The following is a 23,731-nucleotide window of genomic DNA, read 5'->3' on the forward strand; positions in this document are numbered from 1 at the left end:
AGAGCCGGAGCACGCGGCCCCAGCCCGGCCCCTGCGGCGCCACTGGCCCGCCCCCCGACAGGCAGCAGCCAATGAGCGGCTCCTGCCGCCGGCCTTTAAGAACCGCGCGCACTCTCCCTGCAGCGGATGCTGCCGGCCTAGCACTCCAACGGAGTTTCCATGGAGACCGAGGCTGGGCCCTGGAGGCCTTTCGACGTTGCCATGGAGACAAGTCCCGGGCTAGGGCTCCGAAGCCCCGGCTCTCCACTGGCTCAGAACCCAGCGGAGCCGCTGTGCGAGGCCGGAGCCGCGGTGGCGGCGGCACGCTGGGACCTGCGGAAACACTCTTTGCTCATCGTGATCGGCGATATCGGTACAGAGAATCAGCTGAGGGCCGTTCGGGCCCACCTTGAGCAAGGTGAGCTTGCTGTTCTGGCTGCGCTCGGGACATCCTCCATCCCGTGCTTCTCTGCCATGTGCATCCTCCATCCCTAGCGTGCACTTTCTGAGATCTGCGCACCCTGTTAATCTGAATCATCAGCCCCTGTCACCTGCATCTTCTGTGTCACGCGTTCATATCCTCCCAAGCTGCCAACATCTCACATCTCCATCCTTCCCGCACACCCCATGGCGTTCCGCAATCTCCCTGAGGCAGGGGGGAGCGTGGGGAAGGGGGGGGGCTGGGCAGTGCCTGGGTGGGGGGCCCTCTAGTTACACCCCTCTCTACCGCAGTGTCTTGGGCCAGAGGTCCTGAAAGTCGTCACCACCCCCTGGAGAGTCCATGTCCCTACCTTAGTTTCTTCTTTAGGGCGTCTGAACAGGAACAGGGTGCGTTTTGAACGCCGCAGACAAATCTCAAATATCCCAGTGCCAGCGGCCAACCTGAGAGAGTGACCTTCGTGGCCACAAGCTCCTCAGTCCTCCAGTGCCTGTGGCGCAGTGCTGCGAAGCCACCTGCGGGTGGAAGCATGCCGCGGGGGAGTGGAGGCAAGGAGGGGGCCACACAAGGAGAGTTTAGAATCTTACTTACCTGTATCGGGAAGGCAGTCCCTAGTATCTGGGAATGGGCCCTTGGGTGTCACTTCTATCACAATTGGGCAACTGCGCAAGAAAATTCCTACATACAAACTCATTAATGACCAAATTTAGCCTAAACTCTGCCCTTCTCCCTCTGGCTCAGCAAAGCCCAAGAAAGGCACAGTATGGGAGCTAGACATAGGCACTAGCCACATTTCTTAAAGACATTAGTGAGGCTGATCATGGCAGCCATCCTTATCCCCTCCCTCTCCTTACCCCTTCTGTGAGCTTGGAAATGCTCCTACAAGTCCAATCCCTCTGACCTTATCTAGGTCCCTCTTTGTTTCTTTTTCTCTCACAGGGATTCTCTCCTGGAACATTGATTTATCATCCATTGACTTGAACCAACAATTGAGACTCTTCATTACCCGGCACCTAGCTCACTTCTCCTCAGAGGTCAAAGGTTAGGAACCAGTGTCATTTGTCTCAGTCCTTTGGGTGAGGGCTGGTCACAGAAGAGCAGAAGTCCAGTCTCCCTGGCAGAACTGGTCTTGTGGGAAGTTTGGGTCAGGGAGGAGGGAGGGACTCCTGAGCGGAAAGTTGTAAAGCTCTTTAGCTATCCCCACATACCCAGTACACTTCGCAGACAGATGGTATGATGGTGGAGGAAGCCTGGAGAACATAATTTCTACCTGAGAAGAGGGTGGTTTATGGACAGCCACTGATGTGCAGTAAGGGAATGTGGTACCTCTTGAGTGATCAGTCATCTCCCAAGTTAAAAATCACTTTTTTTGTTTGTTCCCCTTTCTGTATGCCCTGGCCTCCTTGCTTCCCTTTGCAGAGACCCTTGAACCTCCCACTCACCTTCCCAGATCCTTGCTTAGCACTTTCCCTCAGGCTGCACAGCCTATCCTCCAGCTTTCAGGGTTTCTGGCTCCTTTGGCTCAGTCAACAGATGTCCAGAGCAGAGCAGAAACCTTGTACTAAAGGCTGATGAGCACCATGAAATCCAGAGTGGAAGCAGGGTTTCCTGGATTTACTGCTGCAAGAACTAGTCATACTTTGAGGTTTGGCACTGAGATCAAAGTTCACAGGATGCAGCTTCCCATTCTGCTGTGTGGGAGAAATGATCAGGAATTTGAGAAAATAATATTTTAGGAGTTATTATTCCACGACAATATCTGTGGGGAGACTGCAGAAAGTCCTACACCCCATTATAAAAGTGCTGGGCATCTGCTCATGTTATTGGTAAATGTTGACAAACCAATTCATACACCAGTGTCTTTACGGAATATAAATCCACCCAACTCAACAGTCACTGCCATCAAATGACTGAATTCGTATCTTATACAGATAATTCTCAATTATCCAGCATAATAGATAGTCACTTCCCTTCTTTTCCTGCTCCTCCTGCTAACTGCCACATGGTTGGTCACTTCCCTGATCACCTACTCCTCTGCTGCTCCTGGAGAGAGAAGACATGGTTAATATGACTAATGCTCCATTATCTTAGGAATATGTGCAGCATTTTAAAAATGTTAGGCTGGCATCTTCTTGATGTGACTGGCTTCCTATGAAGGTAACCAGTCACTGTTTTGAGACTGCCTTCTGTTTAGTGTTACTCATTTCATGGCTTCCTCCATTAGCTCTAATAATTTTAAAATCAACAGTTTTACCACTTTATTAATCCTAGGAGCTTTGGTGCAAGGCTGGATAAAGGGACGGCAGCTTGAAATTAATGACTGAAGTTTGGGGAGTATCTGCTGATGTTATTAATTCACACTGAATTCTCCAACCTTGTCCTTTTAGACATGGATGTAAGAGTAGGATGCTTTCTGGAATGATGTAAGAATGAACAGAACTTAAACCAAAACACCTAGCCAGTCTTCAGATTAAGATTTGGGGATGCTTGGGAAAACACTTACAGGGAGATGCATAGTTACTCTCAGGGACCTCTCAGAAACATGCACTGATATACAAGCACCTACTAGATCTTTTCAAGCAAAGAGTTTTACCGTGGTGTCCTCAATGGGCTTAGGGCCATTATACCCAAGATCAGGGCTTACTTTTGAGTTTTTTTAGGTTTGGACATTTTCATGGTGGCCTATGTCCCTGGAGAATAGTGGAGAATTTCCTGGAAAACCCCACAAGGCCCAAGACAGCCACAGCCCCACCCCTGCTGGCTCCTCTTTCAGCTGTCCCAGCAGACAACAGCCCAGGGCAGCTGCAGACACTTCCCCTCCCTTCAGCCTCCATTAGTGGGGAGGCAGAGGGAACCAGGCTGCTGGGATGGGCTCAATGGAATATGCCAGTACCTTATGATTTAATCCTTTCTGCCCACCCCATAGGCTGGGCCACCATCCCTCTCACCTCTCCTCAAGCCCTGGGCCAAAATGTTGAAAAGGAGGACAAAAATTTATCTTGCTATGATAGGGAGAGCATAATCATTCCTGCCACTACCCCCTACACACATACACATACACACACACACACACACACACACACACAGAAAAGGAGGGGACCCTTTGATGGAGCGTCAGTGGCCCAGCTCCTTCTAGTGGTCAAATGTGGTAAAGGCTTTCCAAGGTGAATTTGCACCACTTTTGTCTCCAGTGGTGACTTGGAGCCTTCCTTTCTAACACCTGCAAAAATATCTGGAGCTTCTAAGCATTTTAAAACAAACCCAGAAACGATTAGAGCAGTGGGAAACTGAGCTTAAATGACACTCATTTAAATGACACACTTAAATGTATAAGAAATGCTTAAATGACACACTTATATGTATAAGAAAGGGAGAGGGCTTCATAATTTATAATTCATGATGGATATTCTAGGACTAAAAAAACACAGGCTGGAGGACCAGTTTGGAAGCCTTCTGTCTGACTCTGCATCACCACTGATGCACTCACTCAGGAAGTGTTAGTTCCTTTACTTCTGCAAACATGAAGACTATTCTGAATTAATACAACAGCTCATTGGACCCTAGAACTGGGTTTTGCATTGCTGTCAGAAATGGGAAAGGAGGGACATGAAGAGTATTTTAAGTCCCTTCCTGCAGGGCACCTCCCAGGCACCTGGGTTTACCTGGGAGCTAAGTTACTCTAGAGTTGAGATTCTGGTTTAGGATTTCGCTGATCACCTAGGTGACCTCTCATAAGTCTTCCACAAAAGGGAGACAGACTTCCAGTGGTATTTGTGCATTGCAGGTTTAGGATTCTAGGAATGAAGGACTTTTTCATCTTTTATGTCATTCACTCCTCATAGCATTATTGGAGGATGGTACTAATATTACACTCATTTTATAATTCAGGAAGCAAGCTTTCAGAGGGCTTAAGTGGCTTGTTGAAAAGCATGATTAGTAAAAAAATGGTAGAGAGGGGTCTCAAATCCAGGACTTGCGATCTCACTTTGTGTCTGAGCTCAGGCCTCCCTCTCATCTTTGGCGTCTCACCATTTCATTGCAGCAGAGCCAAGGAACACAGCGGGTGGAGGTGTGGTTGTGGTGGGTGGCTGTTCAGAGTGTGAGGGCTGAAGGAAAACTCCACTGGGAGTTGGAACCTTGCCCAGGGTGTGGCCCTTGGGGGTAACAGCTGAGAATAAGGGTGGGCTCTGTGTTGGGCTGAGAAATGTTATTTTGTTCTCAAGCTACATGTCTACTCAAGTTTCCCTTTTTGCACACTCCAGAAAGCTCCAGAAAGCAGGGAGGAGATGGAAGGTTTGAGGTGGGAGGAAATAAGAACTATGAAGTTGCAGAAAGGAGGTGTTTCCCCTTTGTGATGTTCGGAACTCAGCCTGCTTTGTGTTGTATATCTCTGTAGCTGGCCTTCTCTATCCAAGTGGGGCTGTTGCCATGTTGCTGCTTTGCATCCCCGGACCTCAGCAAGGATTCCTCCCCCTCTGGAGTCCCCCTCCCCCCTTGCACTGGTGACTCAGCTCCTCCTCTCCTCTGGTGGCAGTTTAGGGGGGATGGGGATGCTGAGAGCAGAGACTATTTTGGCTTCTCTGACCTTCAAAAGCAGCTCTTGGCAGCCAGGGGCAAGGGTGGGGATGGTGCTGGGCTAAGAGTGGGTGGATGTCATTGTGAGGAAGGCAATAGCAATCGGCCAGGACTGGGGAGGGTTGATGGAAGGGAAGAGGGCAGGGAAGGACTATGTGGGAACATGAGCATTGCCCTGTTGGAACTAAGTGCTGGAGCTCTCCAGGTCCTCTCTTTGAGTCCTAGAGCATGTGTCACCAAATCTGAGACAGGGGTAGAGACTAAGGGAAACAGGGCCAATATTAGAAGGATTAAGATCCTATAAAATGGAGACATCAAAGAGACATAGCAAAGTGCAGAGACAAGGAGAACAGGGACCCAACACCCTACAAAGTCATTACAAGATCTTTTTAGTCCAAAGAGTACTTTCTGTGACATTTAATAATTGGCCTAGAGTAAGAAAATCTTGTACGCCTGGGGCCCTGGTGATATTCCTTCATCCCTTTAACTATTTCACTGAAAGGCAGAAAGTGCCCTGAATCTTCAGAAAATGCCTCTTCATACCCAATGACCAAGAATCCCAAGCATCAGTGCCTGTGTGGCTGCTGTGCTGTGCTGCATCGGCACAGAATTGTATGCGGTCTTAGGGCCCCTGTGCCCCACCCCCGATGGGCTAGAGATGGACCAAGGACCATGTGTCCACTCCAGAATTTCAAACTACCCTCCAACCTAAAATGAGACTTATTTCTGCACTCCCACCCCGTTTCTACAGCTGTGGCTCAGAAGCCAGCAGAGCTCAGCGCAACTCCCTCCCTTCAGTCGTCCCCAGCCTTCTCAAGTAGTCCCCCCTCACTCCTACCCCATGCTTTCAGGCCCCCAGCCTCTTTGTCTCCTGCTCCTCCAGGGATTGAAGGTCACTCCCCGAGTCTGAGGGGAGAGGCAGCAGATGGTTCCGGAGAGAAGGGGGAGGGCCCAAGCAGCCCATACCTCCTATGTCCCCCCAGTGTGTAGCACAGGGCTTTGGTCTTTTGGCTGATGCTAAAAGAATATTTCTTAACTAAGCGGGGTTGGGGGAGAAGGGCCCTGTGGGCCATTGGAGACCACCCTGGCTCTGAGCTGCTAGACAACTCCTCAGCTCCCAGCCAAGCAGAAGCACCAGAGCACTGACATTGTGAAGGCAAAGAAACAGTTAAGTCTCCAGTGCCTCGTCATGGACCAGCCCCTCTTCCCCGCCCTGGCGCCGCCCTCACCATCAAGCGCCCCCCCCCCACTCCCACCCCTAGTGCCGCAGACTCTTCCCTGAAGCTGCCGGCTGAGGCCGGAGCCACAGCCTCGATGAGGGTCTCTCTCCCACACCCCAGGGTAAGAACCGAACCGAACCAAAGGGCTTGGCGTGGGGCACGGGGGATGCTGTGATAGGGAGGTGGGATGCGGGTAATGGGAAGGGAGTTGATACTTCATCTGGTATGTCTGGAACTAGCCCAGCGGGGGTGGGCAGGGTGGGGGGAACAGAGAGAGGAGATGAACTGGCTGTGGGGCCAGCCTGGACCCAGAACCAGGCGGAGGCCAATGGGGCCGGGACCGTGACAGGCCACCTCGTGGGCTGAGCTGGGCTGAGCTGGGAGCCAGCCGCCTAGGGGCAGCCGCAGAGGGTGGTGTCACTGGCTCTGCCCCGAGGCCTGGGGCTCTGGTGGCGTTTGGGGGCTCTGTCTTTGGTAGGGGCAGAAGAATCTGAGGGAAAGGCGGATGTTATGGGAAGGCACCTGATGGGAGGGTCTCTGGGTGTCAGCTGCTAGATTGCTCAGCTGCTCCTATGCTGGGGGGTGAACGGGACTGCGAGTTTTTGCCAAGTATGGGAAGGTGGGGACACTATGGAAAAGAAGGAAGGAAAGGGTCATTAAGACGTGGCATGCGCCTCCTCACAGACCAACCTATTTGCAGCGTGCTCCCCACACCCATTCCCTGCGACGAGCTTGAAACTTGGGCTGCGAGCCCCCCTTTCTGGCTCCCTCCGGGGATGGAGAGGCCGCTCCGGAGATTGAGAGCACTCCCTCCCCAGCAGCTGCCCCGCATTCCCCGTCCTGTCAACCCCACAGGTTCCCAGTCACGCCCCCCCCCACCTCATCTCTGCTTCCCGTCCCAAGATGGGGGCTCTGAACAGAGAAGCCAGTTCCTTCTCCCTCTCTGCGTCCCCCCCTCCCCGCCCCCCGTGTAGAGGCAGCCAAGAAAATGACTTGTCATGCTGGGGGGGGGGATGGGGGTGGGGGCGGAGCTGGAGCCTGAGCTCAGCGCGCACACTCACACTCGCTCACACACTGCGGCAGACTGCAGCTGCCCGGGCGCCCCCCCCCTCCCCGGCCGCCTCCCTGCGGAGACACCTGCCCTCCCGCCCGCTCAGCCTCAGCACCCGCAGCCCACCCCCCAGCCCCATCTCTGGCAAAGGGACGGGCCCCTGCCTCACCAGGTGTCCTCTCCGAAGAAGGAGGAAAAACAAGTCAATTGCCTTCAGTGGGATTGCGGGGTGCGTAGAAGAGAGAAACAGGGCTTTCCCCCAGGCCTGAAAAGGGGGAGCACAAGGTGTAAACCATGTAGCTGCCAGTCACAACCGGAGAGCACGTGGCTGAGGGGTAGGGTCTTGCGCCAAGGCAAGTACTGGGATCAGAGAAGTCTAGTGGTTATAAGCCAGTCTAGGGGACTGCAGGGAATGGTAGACTGGGGAAGGCGGGTAGTAGATAGAAAGCAAATCCATCTGTACCCCAGATCTTTCTCTTTCTGGCCCTCCTAGCTCAAATGTGTGACCTTGTGTGTTCGTGTTGTGTGTCGCGAGTGGGTGTTGGGGGAGAGGAACTGCCCTTCTAAGCTAAACTGCTTAGAGCCAGCCTAGGGCCGGCCGCTCCCCGAACCATGGTATATCCCTCATCCCTCACCTGCCCAAGCCCTGCCCATGCATGTCTCTGAGGTGGTTCTCATCCTCTGAACTGACCTCAAAGTGTCCCTCAACTCCCAAGTTAATAGAAGAGAACGCTTGAACTCCTCATGGGCCCCACCTACACTGTGCGGGGCTTGGTCTTCTGACACCATCCCTAGTTCATTTCCCCCGCAGCTGCAACTGCAGCCCAGTGCTGCCAGATCTGCCCGATCCTGGCACCATCGCTCTTCCGCTTAACAAAGCGGGCCCTGGCCCCAGGGTCCTCTTGTCTGAGCCCCAGAAAGAGGAGAGAGCGCTGGGTCACAGAAGAGGGTCTGGGGGACAGGTTATGTCCCACCAATATCCCACCAGACAGCCCACTCCCCAGACCATCTGTTCAACTCCATGTTTGTAAGGTAACTCCACTGTGTGCTGCAGTTGGTAAGGGCAGGAACGGGATGGCAGCATCCTTCTTCAGGATCTCCTGTCTAACCTGGCACTTTTTTTCTTTGCTGCATTGCTTGGTGTTTCATGTGAGCCTGGATAAGGGAAGTAGAGAGGGGATTTGACGGTGTATTATGTTCCTCCATAGCCTGGGGAACACTCTGAACCTCTCCTGCCTTATCTGTTTCTTGTTTGTGAATCCCAGACTCCCCTCTCCATGACAGAAGGCCCACAGGAGAGGTGCAAGGATGAGAGGAGAAACTGTTTGAAAGGGATGGGCTGTGGGGAGTGAACCAGGTCTTTCTGGAGCCTGGGGACATGAAGGTGAGGTGGGAGGGGGAGCTGTGAAACCTTTGGTGGTGGAAGCAGTATGATTGTGTGCATGTTTGTGAGTGCAGGCTCGGCCTCTGAGGAACCAGAGCACAGGACAAGAGGTCCTATTTCTCCCCTGCATTGTAACCAACCCCCAAGGGTTTAGATAGCGCAGACTTCTCTGAGTCTTTTGGAATGGGACTTCTGGCCTTGGATGGGGGTTTGAAAGGAGGATGAAGAGTCTGTACTCACTGCACAGAAGCACCCGTCTCATTTCCAGGCACTCTGGCAAGAAAGCCCAGGGCAGAGGCAAGCTAGTGAGGACAGAGCTGAGTGAGGATCATCCTCCGAGAGGCCCTCCCTTCAGCTGAGCCCCCCATCCCCAGGCAGCACCAGGAGCTTAGTGCTCGAGAGGGACAGACAGGGACAAAAGGTTCTTGTCTCCAGGGCAGTCTGAGGCGGGAGTTCCAGGCAGAGGGGGTGGCAGATGAAGGGAGGGAGAAGACAGCCATTGTGGGAGAGGGGAGGAGGAAACCCTGAAAGGGAAGGGCTGCAGGAGCCAGTCCCTAGACCTTACTCAGCAGTAGCCAGAGCGGCAGGATCTCAGGATAAGCAGGCTTCTCTTTCCCCTAAGCCCCGTTTTCTGACAGTGCATTCTTTCCTCTCCTGCCCTACACAATGCCTCTCCATTTTAGTCTATACCCACTTCCTTCGATACAAATTCCTGCATCTCTCCCTCAGGCCAGAGGACCCTCTGCCACCAGAGTGAGATCCTAGAGACCATCGTCCTGGTAAACCCCAGTGCCGACAGCATCAGCTCCGAGGTAAGGCCAGGGCCTGTGCTTTGCCATGAGGGCCTGCCGAAAGTGCCGTAACCCACCCTTGCCAGTGCTACTGCTGTAAGGCCAGGAATTCCCGGACTTGGCTTTGAGCCATCCTCTCTCTGCCATCTAAGCTGCCTCACAATCCCAGCCCCATCCTGGAGGTGCTGTGGGGCTACCAGTGGGGAGCGTGTCCTTGCAGAACTGAGGGGGACCAGGAACATTCTGTGCCCTTCCCTGGGCTTCCTCTCTCTGTGACCAGTCCTCTCCTTCCACTCTAGGTTCACCACCTCCTTAGCAGCCCATCAGCTCACAAACTACTGATCTTGAGTGGGCAAAGTTTAGAGCCTGGGGGAGACCTTATCCTACAGAGTGGCACCTACTCCTATCAAAACTTTGCCCAGGTCCTTCACAACCCAGAGGTAAGTTCTATGTCTGAGTGTCTAGGAGGAATGGAACATGGGGTAGGACTAGAGCTGCGGGGAGGGATCCAAGGAAGGGAAAATCCCACATTCCTTGACCACCAGGGATGCTGGCAGAATGGTAGGAGATCACCTCAGAGAGAGATGGAGATTAGCAGATTCAGTCTGAGTTGGGTTGCGATAACCCCAATGACCTGATCAGCCTTCTATCTCCCTTTCATCTAGATTGCCCAATTGCTCAGCAATAGAGACCCTGGGATCCAGGCTTTCCTCACTGTGTCCTGCTTAGGGGAGGGTGATTGGAGCCACCTGGGACTATCCACTTCCCAAGAGACCCTGCACCTCCGGCTAAACCCTGAGCCCATGCTGCCCACCATGGATGGCGTGGCTGAGTTCTCCGAGTACGTCTCTGAGACCGTGGATGTGCCATCCCCCTTTGACCTGCTGGAGCCCCCCACCTCAGGGGGCTTCCTCAAGCTCTCCAAGCCATGCTGCTACATCTTCCCTGGCGGCCGCGGAGACTCTGCCCTCTTTGCCGTTAATGGTTTCAACATCCTGGTGGATGGCGGCTCTGATCGCAAGTCCTGCTTCTGGAAGCTGGTGCGGCACCTGGACCGCATTGACTCCGTGCTGCTCACACACATCGGGGCAGACAACCTGCCAGGCATCAACGGACTCCTGCAGCGCAAAGTGGCAGAACTGGAGGAGGAGCAGTCCCAGGGCTCTAGCAGCTACAGTGACTGGGTGAAGAACCTCATCTCCCCCGAGCTTGGAGTCGTCTTCTTCAACGTGCCCGATAAGCTGCGGCTGCCTGATGCCTCACGGAAGGCCAAGCGCAGCATTGAGGAGGCCTGCCTCACTCTGCAGCACTTAAACCGCCTAGGCATCCAGGCCGAGCCCCTCTACCGTGTGGTCAGCAACACCATCGAGCCGCTGACCCTCTTCCACAAGATGGGTGTGGGCCGCCTGGACATGTACGTCCTCAACCCTGTCAAAGATAGCAAGGAGATGCAGTTCCTCATGCAAAAGTGGGCAGGCAACAGTAAAGCTAAGACAGGCATTGTGCTGGCTAATGGGAAGGAGGCTGAGATCTCGGTGCCCTACCTGACCTCCATCACTGCTCTGGTGGTCTGGCTACCAGCCAACCCCACTGAGAAGATTGTGCGTGTGCTTTTTCCAGGGAATGCTCCCCAGAACAAGATCTTGGAGGGCCTGGAAAAGCTTCGACACCTGGACTTCCTGCGCTACCCCGTGGCCACGCAGAAGGAGCTGGCCACTGGGGCTGTGCCTCCCAACCTCAAACCCAGCAAAATCAAACAGCGGGCTGATAGCAAGGAGAGCCTCAAGGCCACAACCAAGACAGCCGTGGGCAAGCTGGCCAAACGGGAGGAGGTGGCCGAAGAGGGAGCCAAGGAGGCCCGCTCAGAACTGGCCAAGGAGTTAGCCAAGACAGAGAAGAAGGTAAAGGAGTCATCTGAGAAGCCCCCAGAGAAGCCTGCCAAGCCTGAGAGGGTGAGGACAGAGTCGAGTGAGGCACTGAAGGCAGAGAAGCGAAAGCTGATCAAAGACAAGGTGGGGAAGAAGCACCTGAAAGAAAAGATATCAAAGCTGGAAGAGAAAAAAGACAAAGAGAAGAAAGAGATCAAGAAGGAGAGGAAGGAGCTCAAGAAGGATGAAGGAAGGAAGGAGGAAAAGAAGGATGCCAAGAAGGAGGAGAAGAGGAAAGATACCAAACCTGAGGTCAAAAAGATTTCCAAGCCAGACCTGAAGCCCTTTACCCCTGAGGTACGTAAGACCCTCTACAAAGCCAAGGCCCCCGGCAGAGTCAAGATGGAGAAGAGCCGGGCTGCCCGTGGGGAGAAGGAGCTGTCCTCTGAGCCCCGGACACCCCCAGCCCAAAAGGGGGCTGCACCATTCCCAACAAGGGAGCTGGCCTTGTCTTCACCAGAGGATCTCACACAGGACTTTGAGGAGTTGAAGCGTGAGGAGACGGGGTTGCTGGCTGAACAAAGGGACACAGGACTAGGAGAGAAACCACTCCCCCCAGACACTGCAGAGGAGGGACTCCCAAGCACAGCGGCCCCGGGGGCACCACCCTCTGTCCCAGGGCTGGAACCAGAAGAGCCTGTGATAAAGGAGAAAGAGGCTGTCCCAGACATCCCTGAGGAACAAGGCAGCAAGGACAGAGGCCCAGACTCTGGGGCTGAAACAGAGAAAGAGAGAGCTCCCTGGGAGGAAAAGAAGGCAAAGGAATCAGAGGGGCTCCCCGACAGAACAGAAGCCAGAGAGGAAAGTGAACCTGAGGTAAAGGAGGATGTGATAGAGAAGGCCGAGTTAGAGGAAATGGAGGAGCTGCACCCTTCGGACGAGGAGGAAGAGGAAGAGACAAAGGCTGAGGGTTTTTACCAAAAACATATACAAGAAGCCTTGACGGTAACGCCAAGGGGCAGGGAGGCTCTCGGGGGCCAGGAACTAGGACTCCAAGGCAAGGCCCCTGAGAAGGAGACCTCGTCTTTCCTAAGTAGCCTGGCCACCCCTGCAGGAGCCACTGAGCACGTCTCTTACATCCAGGACGAGACAATCCCTGGCTACTCAGAGACCGAGCAGACTATCTCAGATGAGGAGATCCACGATGAGCCGGAGGAGCGCGCAGCTCCACCTAGATTTCCTACAGGTACCTATGACCTCCCTGGGCCTGAAGGGCCTGGCCCCTTTGAGGCTAGCCAGCCTGCAGACAATGCTGTTCCCACCACCTCCAGCAAAGGCTATGGAGCGCCAGAGGCGGAACTCACCTACCCCCCCAACATGGTGGCCGCCCCTCTGGCTGAAGAGGAGCATGTGTCCTCAGCCACCTCAATCACTGAGTGTGACAAGCTTTCTTCCTTTGCCACATCCGTGGCTGAGGACCAGTCCGTGGCTTCACTCACAGCTCCCCAGACAGAGGAGACAGGCAAGAGCTCCCTGCTGCTTGACACGGTCACAAGCATCCCCTCATCCCACACGGAAGCCACTCAAGGCTTGGACTACGTGCCATCTGCTGGTACCATCTCACCCACCTCCTCACTGGAAGAAGACAAAGGTTTCAAATCACCACCCTGTGAGGAGTTCTCTGTGACTGGGGAGTCAGAGAAGAGAGGAGAGATTGTACGGAGAGGCTTGTCTGGAGAGAGAGCTGTGGAAGAGGTAGAGGAAGAGGAGGAGACCGCAAATGTACAGATGTCTGAGAAACTTCACGGTCAGTATGAACCCATGATGTTTGCTGCCCCTGGGCACGCCCCACATCCAGGGGAACCAGCTGTTGGAGAAGCGGAGGAGCGCTGCCTCAGCCCAGATGACAGCACAGTGAAGATGGCCTCTCCCCCACCATCTGGCCCACCCAGTGCCACCCACACGCCCTTTCATCAGTCCCCAGTAGAAGAAAATTCTGAGCCCCAAGACTTTCAGGAAGCAGACTCCTGGGGAGATACTAAGCGTACACCAGGTGTGGGCAAGGAAGATGCTGCAGAAGGGACAGTCAAGCCAGGGCCTGAAGAGGGCACACCAGAGGAGGAAGGAAAGCTGCCTCCTCCCAGGAGCCCCCAGGCCCAGGAAGCACCCATCAGCATTGTTGGAGGACATGCAGGCTGTACCATCCAACTGCTGCCAGAACAGGACAAAGCAATAGTCTTTGAGACTGTGGAGGTGGGAGAGCCCACAGGGCTGATTCTGGAAACAGAAGCCCTTCCCAGAGATTTGAGAACATCACACCAAGAACCTGGTGAACCTCAGAAAGATGAGGTGCTCCGGTTTCCTGAGCGAGGCCTCTCCCCTGAAGAGGTGGAGTCCCTCTCTGTCCTCAGCGTGGTCTCCCCAGACATTGCCAGCCAAGAAGCCATCCCTAGGTCTCCCTGTGGCCTGACAGAGCAGCACCTACACAAAGACCTTTGGCCACAGGTATCTCCAGAAGACACCCGGTCGCTTTCTCTCTCAGAAGAGAGTCCCAGCAAGGAGACCTCTCTGGATATCTCTTCTAAGCAGCTGTCTCCAGAAAGCCTTGGCACCCTCCAGTTTGGGGAACTAACCCTTGGAAAGGAAGAAAAAGGGCCTCTGATGCAGACTGAGGACACCTCTCACCGCCTAGCCCCTGTGTCTATTCCAGAAGCCCGTGCAGCCACAGTGTCACCTCCCACAGATGGGACCAGTGGATACGCTGCACAGGCAGACGTCACAGATGAGAGCCCTGACGGAAAATTACCTGCCAGCTCCTTCTCTCACTCTACACTGTTGGGAGATGGGAAGCACTCACCTGGAATGATCACAAGCCATGGTGAACACATTCTGACACCCGAGAGCTCCCTCACCAAGAGTCCTGAGTCCTTGCCAAGCCCTGCCATGGAGGATATTGCCATGGAGTGGGAAGGAAAAGTTCCAGAGTTGAAAGACAGACCCCCAGAGCAGAAGGAGAAGGGACCTGAGCCAAAGGATGAAGTCCTACAGCAGAAGGACAGAAGTCTGGCGCAGAAGGATACAGCCATCTGTCGGAAAGATGAGGTTCTGGAAGAAAAGGACAAGGCTGTGGAACAGCGGGATGAGGCTTTGGAACAAAAAGGCAGAGACTTAGAACATAGGGACACAGCCCTGGAACAAAAGGACAAGGCCCTGGAAGGAAAAGACAAAGACTTAGGACCTAAAGACAGAGACTTAGAACCAAAAGGCAAGACCTTGGAACAGGAGGACAAGGTCCCAGGAGAGAAAGATGAAATCTTAGAACAAAAAGTCAGAGACTCTGAACATAAAGACAAGGTTCCAGAGGACAAGGTCCCTGAACTGAAGGGCAAGGCCTTAGAACAGAAAGATGAAGCCCCTGAGCAGGACAAGGCCCCAGAACAGAAGGACAAGGCCTTGGAAAAGAAAGACCAGGCTTTAGAACAAAAATACTTGGCCCTAGAACAGAAGGGTGAAGCTCTGGAACAAAACATTAAGGCTGTTGAACAAAAAGACAAGATTCTGGAAGAGAAGGACAAAACTCAGGAGCAGGAGAGTCCTGTGCAGGAGGATGAAACCATGACACTAAAGGAGAAGATCCTAGAGGAAAAATCTCCAGAAAAAGTCAAGGCTGTGGGACAGAAGGAAGAAGCTCTGCTGGAGAAGACCAAAGCTCTGGGGCTGGAAGAGAGCCCAGTGCAGGAGGACAAGGCCCGGGAGCAGGACGAGAAGTGCTGGAAGGAGCAGGACGTGGTCCAGCAGTGGCAAGAAGCATCTCCAGCCAGAGGAGAGCCAGCTGGAGAACAGAAGGAGCCTGCCCGGACATGGGAGGACACATCTCCTGAGCAGGAGGACAGGTACTGGAGGGGCAGGGAGGATGTGGTCCTGGAACAGGACACATACTGGAGGGAGCTGAGCTGTGAGCGGAAGGTCTGGTTCCCTCATGAGCTGGGTGGCCAGGGGGCCCGGCCACGGTTCACAGAAGAGCGGGAGAGCACTTTCCTCGATGAGGGGCCGGATGATGAGCAGGAAGTGCCCCCCTTGGAGCATACACCCAAGAGTCCCTGGGCCTCAGACTTTAAGGGCTTCCAGGAGCCCTCACCACAGAAGGAGCTGGAGGTGGAGCGCTGGCTTGCTGAGTCACCAGTTGGGCTGCCACCAGAGGAAGAGGACAAGCTGACTCGCTCCCCTTTTGAGATCATCTCTCCTCCGGCCTCCCCACCTGAGATGGTTGGACAGAGGGTTCCGCCGGCCACAGGACAAGACAGCCCTATCCCAGATGCTAAGCCCATGCCACCCATGAGGAATGAGCCCACCGCCCCCTCATGGCTGGCTGACATCCCACCATGGGTGCCCAAGGACAGACCCCTGCCCCCTGCACCCCTCTCCCCAGCTCCAGCTCCCCCAACACCTGCCCCACAGCCACTCACTCCTGCGCCCTTCTCTTGGGACACAGCCGAGTATGACAGTGTGGTGGCTGCAGTACAGGAGGGGGCAGCTGAGTTGGAAGGTGGGCCGTACTCCCCCCTAGGGAAGGACTACCGCAAGGCTGAAGGGGAAAGGGAAGAAGAAGGTGGGGTTGAGGTTCCTGACAGCAGCCCCTGCAGGTCAAAGGTCCCAGAGGCCGGCAAGAGCCATGCCTCTAAGGAGCCCGAGCAGACCGAGCCAGAGCAGAGAGAGCCCACACCCTATCCCGATGAGCGAAGCTTCCAGTACGCAGACATCTATGAGCAGATGATGTTCACTGGGCTGGGCCCTGCATGCCCCACTAGAGAGCCTCCACTTGGAGCAGCTGGGGATTGGCCCCCACACATCTCAACCAAGGAGGAGGCTGCTGGCCGAAGCACATCTGCAGAGAAGGAGTTTTCGTCTCCTGTCTCACCCCATCGCCTCCAATTCGACACTCCAACCTTCAGCTATGCAGCTCTGGCGGGACCCACCGTACCCCCCAAGCAGGAGCCTGAGCCAGGGCCAAGCGTGGATCCCAGCCTCACCCCACCTGCAATACCCCCCCGTGCTCCTATCCCCCAGAGCAAAGGCCCAAGCCCCCCACTTAATGGTAACATCCTGAGCCGTAGCCCAGATAGGAGAACCCCATCCCCCAAGGAACCAGGCCGTGGTCACTGGGATGACAGCACTAGTGACTTGGAGCTGGAGAAGGGGGCTCGGGAGCAGCCTGAGAAAGAGGCCCAGTCCCCAAGTCCCCCACAACCCATGCCTGCAGGCCCCTCCACCTTGTGGCCTGAAAGTGAGGCACATACCAGCCCTTCCTCGGACTCACACCTGGGTCCTGCCCGACCCAGCCTGGACTTCCCTGCATCAGCCTTTGGCTTCTCCTCATTGCAGCCAGCTCCTCCACAGCTGCCCTCTCCAGCGGAACCCCGCTCGGCACCCTGTGGGTCCCTTGCCTTCTCTGGTGACCGAGCTTTGGCTCTGGCTCCAGGGCCCCCCACCAGAGCCCGGCATGATGAGTACCTAGAAGTAACCAAGGCCCCCAGCCTGGACTCTTCACTGCCCCAGCTCCCATCACCCAGCTCTCCTGGGGCCCCTCTCTCCAGTCTGCCGCGACCTGCCTCACCAGCCCTATCTGAAGGCTCCTCTTCTGAGGCCACCACACCTGTGATTTCGAGTGTGGCTGAGCGCTTCCCTCCCGGCCTGGAGGCTGCAGAACAAGGGTCTGTAGAGCTGGTCCCAGGAATGGAACCAGCTGCCCATGGCCTCTGGGACCTCACTCCTCTGAGCCCAGCACCTCCAGCTTCACTGGACTTGGCCCCAGCTCTGGCTCCAAGCCTGCCTGGAGACATGGATGAGGGCACCCTGCCCTGCCGCCTGGAGTGCTCAGGGGCGGCCACCAGGAAGCCAAGCCCCTTACAGGGCCCCTCCAGGGATCGTGCCACCAATGGCCCAACGGAAACCAGCCCCAAGCCCCCAGGCCCTGCCCCAGCTGAGGCTGAGAAAGGAAAGGCTGAGGCCTGCCCCACCTGGGAACGTGGGGCCTGGCCTGAGGGAGCCGAGAGGAGCTCCAGGCCTGACACGCTGCTCTCCCCTGAGCAGCCACTGTGCCCTGGAGGGGCCTCTGGAGACCAACCTAGAAGTGTCTCCCCTGAGATGGAGGCTGGGCCCCAGGGATGTGCTGCTGAGCCCCGGCCCCATTGTGGGGAGCTCTCTCCATCCTTTCTGAACCCACCTCTGCCTCGATCCACGGATGACAGTGACCTCTTAACTGAGGAAGCTCGGCTGGTAGGGAGAGGGGGGCGGCGTCGGGTGGGGGCTGCAGGGGCCACAGGGGGCCCCTGCCCCGTGGCAGATGAGACACCCCCGACGTCAGTCAGCGACTCGGGCTCCTCGCAGTCAGATTCTGACGTTCCACCAGAAACTGAGGAGTGTCCATCCATCACAGCTGAGGCAGCCCTCGACTCAGATGAAGATGGGGACTTCCTGCCTGTGGACAAAGCTGGTGGGTTTAGTGGGACTCACCATCCCAGGCCTGGCCATGACCCACCCCCTATCCCCCAGCCAGACCCTCGCCCATCCCCTCCCCGCCCTGACGTGTGCATGGCTGACCCCGAGGGGCTCGGCTCAGAGTCTGGAAGGGTAGAGAGGCTACGGGAGAAGGAGAAGACACAGGGGAGAGTCGGCCGCAGGGCCCCAGGCAGGGCCAAACCAGCGTCTCCTGCCCAGCGTCTGGATCTTCGGGGAAAACGCTCACCCACCCCTGGTAAAGGGACTGCAGATCGAGCATCCCGGGTGCCACCCCGACCACGCAGCACTCCAAGCCAGGTCACCCCAGCAGAGGAAAAGGATGGACACAGCCCCATGTCCAAAGGCCTAGTCAATGGACTCAAGGCAGGACCAAGTAAGTATAACGTGGAAAGTGGGAGAGATTGTGGTTTGGGGCTGGGTGTGGCTGGTCAAGGGCTCCAGTGGAAGAGGGAGGGTGGGAGGGAAGAAGAAGGTTGCCAAAAGAGTTCTACTTTCCCTCTACAATGAGTCCTGTGTTGTCTCTACAGCGGCCTTGGGTTCCAAGGGCGGCTCTGGCCCCCCTGTATATGTGGATCTTGCCTATATCCCGAATCATTGCAGTGGCAAGACTGCTGACCTTGACTTCTTCCGACGAGTGCGTGCATCCTACTATGTGGTCAGTGGGAATGACCCTGCCAATGGCGAGCCGAGCCGGGCTGTGCTGGATGCCCTGCTGGAGGGCAAGGCCCAGTGGGGGGAGAATCTTCAGGTGAGTGGCAAGAAGCACCAAGGAGGTAGTCTGGTCAAGCTTGACTCAGAGGCAGCAATGGAACACAGTCTCTATTTATAAAAGGACTGAGGGGCACTTCCCTGGCGGTCCAGTGGTTAAGACTCTGCGCTTCCACTGCAGGGGGCGCAGGTTCGATCCCTGGTCGGGGAACTGACATCCTGCATGTCGCGCAGCGTGGCCAAAAAAATAAATAAAATATAATAAAATAAAAGGACTGAGCTCTTTCTACGGGAGTGGGACTACCTCCTGGACCATCAGGTGCCCCATCCCCCGACTTCACATCCTCACCTCAGGCATGTCTTGTCTCCCACCTAGGTAACTCTGATCCCTACTCACGACACGGAGGTGACTCGTGAGTGGTACCAGCAGACTCACGAGCAGCAGCAACAACTGAACGTTCTGGTCCTGGCGAGCAGCAGCACCGTGGTCATGCAGGATGAGTCCTTCCCAGCCTGCAAGATTGAGTTCTGAAAGAACCACTCTCCCTTCCCCAAGGATCTGCTCCCCCAGCCCCCTTAGAGAATGGCTACTGCCGAGTCCTTTGGGGTTGAGGGACATGGGAGTTGAGGGGGGCGAGGGGGACAGGATGTCTCGTGGGAACTTGGGCTGGGCTAAACGGGAGGGGTTGTCCCTCGCCTTCATCCATGCCTGAAAGGAGTCTCAAAACCAAAGGTAAGAGGATTAGGATAGGGGGAGGGTGCAAAATTAGGATACAAGGTCATCTGATGCCTGAGAACCCTGGAGTGACACCCTCTCTTAGCACTGCCTAATGCTGGTGTTGGGTGGGGAGTGAGGATGGATCTCGGAGAGCAACCTCCTCCCTCATGGAGGGAGATCATATCCCCAACCCCAAGGACCTCTTTATCTTAATCTATGTATTTAGCATCCCAAGGAAGGATTTCCAATAGTAATTTATGTGACCTGGGGGCAGGATACTGTCAGTGAGGTTGCCAGAGCTGCATCCTTTCCTCCATCTCCCATTCCCTTCCCCACCAGAGTCTGGGTCCCAGCAGGGGTCTGGGGGGTACGCTGCTGCTACACTGTCCCACTGCTTCCCTCCGTATCTGAATGTTTCAATCCAAAACTTGAAGCTCTTTTGACCAACAGATTGGTGAGAGAAGAAAGGAGCTTATCCTCCCGGCCCTTGCTTCATACCATTCACATCCCAGAGCTGTGCCCAGACCAGGCCTACTGGGCAGCACAAAGGAGCAAGGAGAGCCCAGCCCCAATCCCAGACTTCTTCCAAGCTCCCTGACCTTATGAAGTTTTCACCCACCCATTCCAACTCTCCTGATCCCTTCTCATACCTGCTTGGCTTATCTGCATGTGGTCACCTGCTGTGGCCTGGTGTGTAATGGGTTAAAAAGCCACTGCCTGACATCCTAACATGTGACACCCCAGCAATGTGTGACTCCCCCAACATTCCACTATGCCTTCCTGCAGCTGAAATGGGAACGCTGGCTGCTTTTCCAGCCCCAAACTCTTGGACAGAGGATCTGGGAGGTGGAGGCCATGCCAGAGGACTTGGGGAAAATGAGAGGGAGGAAGGAAAGAGGGAGAGAAAGCTGAGCTAGGTCTTAACTCCTACTGAGTGAGATGAAAACAGGCTGAAAATACCACCCCAGGAGAGGACCTCACCCCAAGCAAGCCAATAAGCAGCCCTGCCAGACTACTTCGGGACTGAGAAATCCAGACGCTCTTCAGGGCTCAGCTTCTCTGCCAAATGACTGTGTGGAAACCAAAACGAGACCGCCTGTGTTCTTCCTAGCTCCCACCCTCTCGTGCTGCTGTGCTCTGCTCCCCCCCAACACGTCCCTGCTACAGTTCCCAGTTGCTGTAACGGAGCCACCTCCAACTCTAACAATAAATCAAGTTCATTACAGACGCTGTAGTGCGGCTTAGGCTTTTTCTGACTCCACACGTTGCTTAGTTGCTGGGCCCTGGCTTCTAACTCTCTGCTTCTACCAGCATGGTCATTTATCTTGATGCCTTCGATGACTGGAAGCAGTTCCAGGACCCAGGGAAGCCAGAGAATATAGGGCGGGTGAAGGGAGAAAATGTTATGGGAAGCCAGCATAATTTCTGAAAATATGTGAGAATGCCCAAGTATGGGTAATAGGAACTGAGGGTGGGGGCATACATTTGGTTTGGGGGAGGAAAGAGAGGCAGGGGGCCTCCTGGGAAGGGGAACTGCATACCATGGGGTCAAGAGGTAAGGACCGAATAACCAGCATCAGATACCTTGCATAGGAGAACACCAAAGAGGTAAGGAATTGAGGGGCCCTAAGAGATCCAGAGCCTATTGAGGTTGTAAACAGCTTTCACCTGTGCAGTCAGGATTTCCAGGAAGTATTATAAAATGTTGGATTTTCCTCTGCAGTGAAACCCTTTATAGTCCTGGGTATGTCAGGAAAGGCCAAGTTGTGAATGTGAATACATGCGGAGGGGGATATTCCAGCCCTCCTAGTGTTCTAGGCTTTCCCAGTGCAAAGACGTCAAGGGGGTAAAGAAAGCATAACCCGTTTATATCAACTCCTGACACTCACTCCCAAGCATCAGAGTTAAAAATTAAGAGGGTGATTCCAACGATCTGGTGAGAAGTCACTGTACCCTTTGGTGCTTCACAGAGATAGAACCTCTCTTCCTGGTAACACTACTTATTTAAGAAATTTTGGGATTGTAGGCTGATTGCCATAGGGACCTCCTGGAATGCTTAATCTCCAAATTTTTAAGGTCCATTCCTGCTCAACTACCATGGCTTTTGACTGGTTCAGATTAATTCAGTCACAGACATGACTGACCTACAGTCATTCATTCTTTTTTTTTTTTTAATATTTATTTATTTGGTTGTGCCAGGTCTTAGTTGTGGCTTGCAGACTCCTTAGTTGTGGCACATGTGCTCCTTAGTTGTGGCCGGCAGCCTCCTTAGTTGTGGCATGCGAACTCTTAGTTGCAGCATGCATGTGGGATCTAGTTCCCTGACCAGGGATTGAACCCCGGCCCCCTGCACTGGGAGCACGGAGTCTTAACCACTGCGCCGCCAGGGAAGTCCCCAGTCATTCATTCTTGAATTCACAAGGACATCATCACCATCATTATTATGGTTGACTATTCTCACTATTTTATATTTATTGAGCACTCATAATGTTCCGGCCCCCAACTCCAATGACCACATTACCCCTCCTACTCACCCCCATCCCCATCCCCATCCCCAGATCTTTGGGAAAAGCTTCATAATCACACCTGGCCTTAAAGACACAATGATATGAGGACAAATCCTATGGGGACCCTGGAGTATTTGGTCTTTGGCCAGTCTGTCCCTGGCTCGACTACAGAAATATATATATAATCTTTGCTCATGTCTGTACAATACTGATCTCTGCTGATTGCTTAAAATAGAACCTGATTTTTCTCTACTACAATATCTCCTAAGCCATACAGTCCCACAACAAAAGGAGGCCCAGCTTTACAGACTGGCCAAGAACCCCCAGAGCATTTTAAGTAGTTACTCAGAAATTTTCACAGCAATCTAATACTTATTTTTCCCTAGAGCTATTGCCCAGAGGAACAGGACTAGGGCAGAGAGGGCACCTGGGGATGATATGGAAACATCCATAAGCCCAATCTAAAAATTTGTGGCCATGATGGATATTTGTTTGGGAAAGGAACTCTTTTTTCCCAGACATTTCAGACAGCCATCCTGAGCCCACCTGAGGATACTAACAAAGACAAGAGTCCCCTGAATGCACATATGGTCTAAGGGTACCTTGAAAAGTTGTGAATATTTTCTGGAAAAGTAGAGACCTTGGAGTCCCCTTTTGCACTTGCTACCCCCAGATGTTGTCTTCAGCAGTTAAGTGGCAGTTCCTTTACCAATCTGGGATTTCCTGGGATGATCAGAGAAAGTTAGGTAATGATAGACCCATTTACCTCTTGAAGGAAATCGTATTCAAGTCTAATGGCTGGGTGAGAAGTCAACAGCTGCTTTAACATGAAGTTGGCTCCTCCCCAAGCCCAGCTCTGGCACAGGTATGCTTCATGCCAAGAGGACTGCTTCCTCAGACACCTCTGGTGAGATCCAAGGCCTTAATGCTGGCAGGTGAGTTAGCCAACAGAAAAATTTGCTAGCTCAAATGTCTGGTATAGTGTGACACCACTAATGAGAAAATGATTCATCACATGTGGCTGGTGGAAGGGGTGAGTTCTGGTCACGGGCTAGAGACTGGCTCTGAGGGTTTGCATTGCTAGATGGATACTGGACTTGAGGAACATCCTCTCCAGACAGCTGGTCAATCAACTCAGGGACCACATAGGACTGCTGCTGGTTCACCTCCTCTGGGACCTCCTGGACATACAGATCACCCTCCCCAGGGAACTCTTGGGATGGTTTATCAACCTCTGGGATGTCCTGAGACAACAAAATGATTGCAGAAGCCTCTTGGGCCAGCCTGCCAATGTCCCCAGAGAATTCCTGGCATGGCTGGCTGAGCTCCTCAGGGATCTCTTGGGCTGGTTTGCCGACTTCCACAAGGATTTCCTGGGCCAGGCCACCAACCCCTACAGGGAACCCATGGACCAGCCTGCCAACCTCCACAGGGACCCCCTGGCGTGGCTGGTTGACCTCCTCAGAGTTCTCCTGGCAAAGCTCGCAAGCTTCCTCAGAGACCTTCTGGTACAGTTGGCTGGCATTCTGGCATGGTTGGCTGATCTGAGGGACCTCCTGGCATGTCTGGTTAACATCATCATGTTTCTCCTTGCATGGTTGGCTGATGTCAGGGACTTCCTGGCATGGCTGGCTGACCCCTTCAGGGATGTCCTGGCATGGTTGGCTGACCTCCTCAGCAACCTTCTGGCATGGCTGGCTGGTTTCCACGGGTGGTTCCTGTGGGGACTGGTTTCGTTCAAAAGGTTCTTGCTCCCTTTCTATGGGGAGCTCTTGTGCTCCATTCCCAATGCTCTCCTGGAGCAGCCCAAGGCCTTGATGTTCTTCAGTCACATGTGAATTTAGGGAGGGGTGATCACTGAAGCCAAAATGGCAGTTACCATCCACTGCAGTAGGGGAGGAAGGACCAGCACTGGACACAGTGCTGGAAGGGCCACTGCTGTCTGCAAAGCAAAGTCAGGAGACCAAGTCAG

General features: G+C 54.3%; 2 protein-coding genes across 11 annotated transcripts in view; one reads left to right on the forward strand and one right to left on the reverse strand.

Annotated features, from left to right (window-relative positions):
• Positions 1 to 159: 159 nt before the first annotated feature.
• MAP1A (microtubule associated protein 1A) lies at positions 160 to 20,477 on the forward strand. The gene is made up of 7 exons (XM_068550458.1): positions 160 to 397; positions 1,358 to 1,459; positions 9,378 to 9,460; positions 9,739 to 9,879; positions 10,105 to 18,199; positions 18,354 to 18,574; positions 18,911 to 20,477. The coding sequence occupies exons 1-7, from the start codon at positions 160 to 162 to the stop codon at positions 19,064 to 19,066; spliced, it is 9,036 nt and encodes a 3,011-aa protein (XP_068406559.1). The 3' UTR covers positions 19,067 to 20,477.
• Positions 20,478 to 21,799: 1,322 nt separating this feature from the next.
• Positions 21,800 to 23,731, reverse strand: part of PPIP5K1 (diphosphoinositol pentakisphosphate kinase 1) — a 49,317-nt gene continuing 47,385 nt past the window's right edge. For all 10 annotated transcript variants that reach the window (XM_068550540.1, XM_068550524.1, XM_068550512.1 and 7 more), the window contains one exon: positions 21,800 to 23,701. In XM_068550540.1, coding sequence (XP_068406641.1) covers positions 22,752 to 23,701 — 950 coding nt within the window. In that variant the 3' untranslated portion in view covers positions 21,800 to 22,751. The remainder of the gene's footprint in view (positions 23,702 to 23,731) is intronic.

The sequence above is a fragment of the Eschrichtius robustus genome, chromosome 1 (genome assembly GCF_028021215.1).
Source record: "Eschrichtius robustus isolate mEscRob2 chromosome 1, mEscRob2.pri, whole genome shotgun sequence".
Lineage (NCBI taxonomy): Eukaryota > Metazoa > Chordata > Mammalia > Artiodactyla > Eschrichtiidae > Eschrichtius > Eschrichtius robustus.